Source organism: Cebidichthys violaceus, unplaced genomic scaffold, assembly GCF_023349555.1.
Source record: "Cebidichthys violaceus isolate CVI_PGR_0920_01 unplaced genomic scaffold, fCebVio1.0.p SCAF_14, whole genome shotgun sequence".
NCBI lineage: Eukaryota > Metazoa > Chordata > Actinopteri > Perciformes > Stichaeidae > Cebidichthys > Cebidichthys violaceus.
In genome coordinates, this window is record NW_027176307.1 from 11,533,930 (window position 1) to 11,540,162 (window position 6,233).

Genomic DNA, 6,233 nt, shown 5'->3' on the forward strand with positions numbered 1-6,233 from the left:
GTTTTCATTTAAATCAAAAGAGACACTATGTCTTTTTTTTGGTTTCCATTATTTATTTAAACCAAAGTAGCAAATGCTTTCCAACGGACAAGACCAATCGCTACAACTCCCTCGTGTAAACTTGTGATTTCAAATAAATTACATACAGTAACCGGTCAAAAAGATTCCATTTAGTAAGAAGTTTCATATTAACCAAAAGTTAAGACTTTCTTAAATGTGTTTGTAATGACAATTTATGTTTTAACTATGGCATATATAAGGCAAAGTACCATATTTATATTACATAGAAACCCATATTTACAGGCACATAGCAGCCCGTTTGAAACACAATGACATTACATGAGAAGCACTACTTACTGTAGCATAAAATCCCTTCATTGTCCCCCCCTGTGTCCCAATGACAGATAAATACAAAGAAAGAGAGTGAACTAAAGTACCAAGTGCAATTAACTGTATAAAACTATTTGGCAACTCGCTAAAAAGAAACAATTTTGATAAATTACAACTTACGTTGGATTGCATTAAAGAAGCACAGATTGATTAGTCAGTGTTGTGTGACGGTGCGTAAGTGTCTCTAGTGCAATGGTTTGGGTTCCCCCCCCACTCCCCCGGCGAGACGATAAACCGCAAGGCTGACTTCATGTGCAAGGGCATCAGCGCTCTCCTAAAACACAGACACAAAACCCGTTTGTATCACAGAACAAAAAAAGCCACAGGACAGGAAAATGTCTAAATGAGAACCAAAAAGAAAGTCTCACCTGTGTTTCTGCCTCGGCGTAAACTCTCACCACGTCCTCGGTGCCGGAGGGTCTCACGAAGGAGCGACCCTGACTGTACTTCTTCACTAAAGTGTCGACGGCCTCCTGAAGTCCCGCTGGGCTCACTGCCCGTCTCTCCTCGTCTGTGGTGTCTATCACCCTGCGGTCCGACACCTGCAAGGAAAAAAAATTAAAAATCAAGCCCAGACACAGCCGTCTATGACTTCTTATGCACAGTACATCCATGTAGAAGTGGCACCGATGGGAGAACAGATTACCTACAAAACAGCAAAAGTGCTTAAAGTAACAACTCTGCTCTCCTGGACTCTTTGAAAGCCCTAGACTTGGTAGTCTACGGCTTATACTGCAGTCACAGGTATATCAAATTGAAGTACCTTTTTTATTGATGATAAAAGGCTGTGATGGTGAAATTTGAGGACTCATAATGGATGTCATGTTTGGGTAAGACCTGCTGCTGGTCAAAACCAGAAAAGAGGAGGCCTAATTTCATGCTCATGAACTTGTCAATTCAAGAAATCACAAAGAAGCTGTAATATTAAAACTGCAGCTGAAGCAGCTCTTGAAGATGTGAAGTACAAGGATGGAAAGAGAAAACTGAGGCATACTTTTTAATCTAGGTAGAATATTTTCACATATAATATATCAAATCAAATTTAAAACTTTAAGACTTTCAAGGCCTGTTTTGTAGCAGCGCCTGCACTTCAAAGGGGGCAAAGACAAACAATTTCCCCACAGGATTACATTATAATACATCAACGAATGAGTACCTTGACTTTGAGCTGCCTGTTTGGCAGGTCTTTGTAGATGGAGTGCCACTGCTGGATGGTCATACCCTTGATGGCTAATATGGCTTCGATCAGCAGCATGTCAGAAATGGCATCACCTACAGTCTGTAGAAGACAAAAACACAGAGTAGCACATCAGAGCTGGGAGTGACTTTAATAATACTGCTTTAATGTGTTGAGTGGAATGTGTCTGTGTGCGTGTCCAACCTGGTTGATGACGTCGACGGTGTTCTGCAGCAGGAGAGCTGCTCTCTTCCTCTCGTCGTTGGCGTTGGAGTCCTCGGCTAGCTGCTGGATCTTCTCTTCAGCTGCTTTACTGAACAACACCTGACAGCAACACACAACACATTACGCCATGTTGAGATGTCTTGTATTATTGTGCTAGCTTAAGTGATTCCTGTGATCCGTTTAAGTGTGGCTGATCTACTCACAGTTCCATGACCGTTGGCCTCGAAGTACACGCCGATATCAAACTCCTTGGCTGCATGATGAAGGTGCTTCACTCCAGTTTTAGCACACCTCACGATCACCTATGTCACACGGAAATGTATGAACTTATTCATATATAAAAAAAAAAAAAAAAAAAGATTTCCACTTGTGTTTTCTCACCTTCATAGTGTCTTCCAAATAGTTTGTTGAGCTTCCATTAGCATAAGCAGTTTGCACCACTGCTATCTCCAAGTCTAGACCAGCCTGTATGAACAGAAACAAACTATTTACTACAGTTTTGTGTACATTTGTGCGTATTTATCCTTGACGGGTTTGTATTTGTGAGGATACCTGTGTGAGCAGCTCTTTAAGAAAAGTGCTGATGAGAGTAGCGACTTTATCTCCATCCAGCAGGTGAAACTGACCCTCAGAGTCAGCGTAGTAGTAAACTATTCGATCAGCATCACCGTCAAAGGAACAGCAACGCTCCCCCGAGTTCATCTTCATGCCTTTACAAAGAGAGAGAGAGAGAGAGAGAGAGAGAGAGAGAGAGAAAGAGAGATAGAGAGAGATAGAGAGAGAGAGAGAGAGATGCAAGATGGAAGCGTGGAAATTAAAAACAGCATCCATCTGTCTGATGTTCAAGTTTTCTCTCAGTTAAATACGTTTATTTGGTCCTCCTCTAACAAAATCTGCATTTACAGAAACACAGAACTTGGCAAAGACGTCATATTAAGAGTGTAACTGCGAGTGGAAGACCAGAATTCATAGTCATTATTTTGTCAATTTGTGATAAACAGTCTCCATCTTGTGGTCAAATATTGCATCTATGATAATGTATGAAATATCTACTGTTTTGTTGTCACTCTATTTATGATATGATATTTAGTAAGTAGATGAAACGTGTTTTCCTTTTAAGATAAGTAATATTAATCTGCATCACAATCTATATTCTGACAAGTGCAGAAAGCACAGTCACACCTGTCGGAGGTTTTTGCTGCACTTTGACAAAGTCAGCCCCACACTGGTGGTTGAGTTTTCCGGTGCTGCCGTCGTTGAACAGCGACAGGTGCAGCTCCTTCTTCAGGTGACTCTCCATCTCACGCACCTTCAGGGCCCCGATACCATTAGCGCCGTCCACAGAGAGGTGCTTCTGGTCGTCTGTACAATTGGACGCCTACCAGAAGAGAAAAAGATGGCGGGAAGGAAGAAATGGCTGATTCCTGCATGGATGGATGGATGGATGGATGTATTGCAAAAACAACACAACACACATCCAAAATGTACAGGGCTTGAATAATGTTTCCTTACATTCTTTGTGAGCTGAATGAAAGCTTGGCAGAGTTTCTTATAGTATCCCTCCACTGTGGCTTCTCCATATTGACCCTGAGTGTTCTGACAGCAAACCATGTAGTGGAGCTGCGGGGTGGTCACCAAACCATAGTCTGATGGAATCACATGAGAGAGAGTCAGAGGGCAGATAAAGAGCAAATAATAAAACTAAGTCAGTAAACAAATGAGTTTAATATCAGTACAAAGAAGTTTAATTAACCCCACCTTTGCTTTGACCACCGAGTGCAGACACCCCATCCAATACTGCCTTTGAAAGGCTCACACTGCTGCTTCTATAGTTAGAGGACACGTGTGTGTGTGTGTTAGTCTTTTGTAAAGGTAAATAATTAGCTGTCTGTCAACACTAAGAGGCATAAAAATGTGAGTTAGTTTAGCTTTCTGCATTGTTACTCGGTTGGCCAAGGTGTATCTAAGAAATCCAAATAAGACATGAATGAAGATCATGTACCTGGTGTCTTTGCCCACAAACACGCTCGCCTCCTGGCTCATGTTTATAGCCTCCTTCTCTATAATGGCCTTCAGAGCAGCGAGCAAGTCTTCCTGCTCGGCGTTGGCCAGCTGGGTGGCGTAGCCCTCCCATGTCGGGGTCACCATCTCCCCCATGGGGTCGACCAGCTTCACCCCGTTGTCCTCCTACACAAGTTCAGATATCGAGAGAGAGAGACAGGGGGAAGTTGGAGGGGAGGATGATGTGTTTACACTGGCAAGATCACATGAAATTAGCCAAGAGACAGAGACAGGTTGAACCTGACAAAATATGTCTGCATGTCTTTCTCACCTCCGGGTTGTGTGATGCAGTGACCATGGCTCCAATGGTGGCTTTGGTCTTTTTGGAGCGTAAGGTGGCCAATAGTCCCATCCTGAACATAATGTGGTCCAGCAATTTCGCATTGGTCCTAAACCCAGCAGTTCCATACTGCAAAACCAACCCTGCAGGCTTAGGGTGCAGAGCGGACTGCTTTGATACTTCCTGAAACTGGGCCATCTCTGAAACACATGATAAAGACATTAACATGGCAGACAGTGGTGGGAGAAGTACTGCTGTCCACTACAACAATGCAACAACAACAAAAAAAATCAAATGCTTGCTTATTTTACAGTGCAGAGGTATTATCATCAAAACTTACTTGAAGTATCAAAAATAGAAGTACTTGTTCTGTTATAGCTGGTTGGGCTGGATTAATTTAAACTTTCTTTCATGTAGATAATAGACTGAAAAAATATTTTGAGCTGTTTTAGATTCATTGAAACAAAGCGAACATGTCTTTAAAACGCAGGCTGAAAACAACGCCTAGGATAAGCTTTTATATAACATGTCAAAGGGCAAGACGAGGGCAAAGTTTTCAATAAATTACGGCGTCAGTCTGTCGCTTATTAAATAGAGCAACTGAATCATATCAATGTACTGATAGAGCAACTTACTGACATTTACATTAACGCACTTGAAATACATTAACAGACAGCAAACACTGGTGCTTCCAGCGCCGAACGCAAGAGACCACCCGAAGTTATAAATGGAAGAGCATTAAGTTGTTTTTAATTCTCTTACTGTTTAGTTTTGTGGGCGTTCAGCAGTTTAGCGTTGGCAATGAAACACTTCCTGTTTTTCCGGCTGACGACGTGGCTACAGTCACGTGATGCACGTGATGCGCGTACGCACGTACGTACGTACGCCGTGCTTTTTCTCCAAGCACGAATTTCTCCCATTACTCTGATGCAGAGACTCCCTGAACACCACAACCAAGACAAATCTCGACATGAGATTAGATTTTTTTTTTTTTGTAGTTGAAAAAAACAACAAGCTGTTTGCTTTTCATTTCCGGTTAGATCCATTTTAGCCAAAAGGATTTCCAAGAAAATGATGAATACGCTATTTTAGGCCCATATAGAGCACGTATGGAGTCTCTCTATTAGATCTTGTCTTAACAGTATCGTGGGCCAAATAAAACCCCGGATCTATAGGCTGCCATAGCATATTATGGCAATTATATGGTCTGATTATATCTTCCAGAAAATGTTTTACCTTCATCATCTGTCATTTTGCACACTGTGCGTGCAAACCTGATGCATAGCCTACATGCAGCAGCAAATAAGCCACAGTCACGCTCGTGTATTAAAACCTTACGTTTCTTATATAGTGACTCCCCTTTAAGAGACGTGGGATGCGACGTGTGCCATCCAACCCTGTCCAAGAACCCGCAGGTGGAGTTGAGTCTAGGACGTATAGATAGGCCAAATAAATCAACAAACGACAGAGGGGGGAGGAGAAAAAAAAGGAAATTCCCTTCTGTCTTTTCCTCTTCCTGAGCATCTTGCGCTGCGCAGTGTTGGCGACACCACCGGGGAGCGGTGCGCATTTTCTGTCGATCTGACGAGTGGCACACAGCGGCATATTTCTGAGCCGAAACGGAAAGAAAACACCGCAATCTGAAAACCAATGAGGAAATAACGGTTCTTCTCTTATTTTGAAAGCCTTTTTTTTAACGCACTGACGCGGGAGGAAAGACAAACCTGATGCCCCCTCCAAACGGGATATTTGACCGACCTATGGAGTGTTGATTTACATTCCGTCATTTCCCAAGAATATATTTTGGACACTCCGAGGAGCCTCGCTTGCACCGCATTTTTTCATTGGCCTATTTCATTTATTTTTTAATAATTGCTGCGGGCTGAGAAAATATCTTTCATTGCCAGTTGAGTGTTACATAACCGAGTGGCATTAGCTGTCCAAGGTGCTGAACTGAACGGTTGGAGCCTATAACGGGACGAGCCGAGGGGAATTCACAACCTTGCGTAAGTCTACTCATGTCACCGCGCATATTATCAACGTGACCGCGCGATTTGATGCGAAAATAATGTTTATGTAGAGGCGTTTGAGCTCATTTTG

The 6,233-nt window shown here is 42.6% G+C and overlaps 1 protein-coding gene across 2 annotated transcripts; it reads right to left on the reverse strand.

Annotated features, from left to right (window-relative positions):
• Nucleotides 1-30: 30 nt before the first annotated feature.
• pgm3 (phosphoglucomutase 3) lies at nucleotides 31-4,969 on the reverse strand. Of its 2 annotated transcripts, none has more exons than XM_068708850.1 (13): nucleotides 4,896-4,969; nucleotides 4,125-4,333; nucleotides 3,795-3,979; nucleotides 3,551-3,618; nucleotides 3,305-3,438; nucleotides 2,975-3,170; nucleotides 2,345-2,502; nucleotides 2,174-2,257; nucleotides 1,996-2,094; nucleotides 1,772-1,891; nucleotides 1,547-1,669; nucleotides 759-932; nucleotides 31-664 (listed from the first exon to the last, which is right to left on the reverse strand). In XM_068708850.1, the coding sequence occupies exons 2-13, from the start codon at nucleotides 4,329-4,331 to the stop codon at nucleotides 575-577; spliced, it is 1,638 nt and encodes a 545-aa protein (XP_068564951.1). In that variant the 5' UTR covers nucleotides 4,332-4,333; nucleotides 4,896-4,969; the 3' UTR covers nucleotides 31-574. The 2 variants fall into 2 exon arrangements, with proteins under 2 accessions (XP_068564951.1, XP_068564953.1); XM_068708852.1 differs by lacking the exon at nucleotides 4,896-4,969 and adding an exon at nucleotides 4,474-4,620.
• Between the last annotated feature and the right edge of the window lie 1,264 nt (nucleotides 4,970-6,233).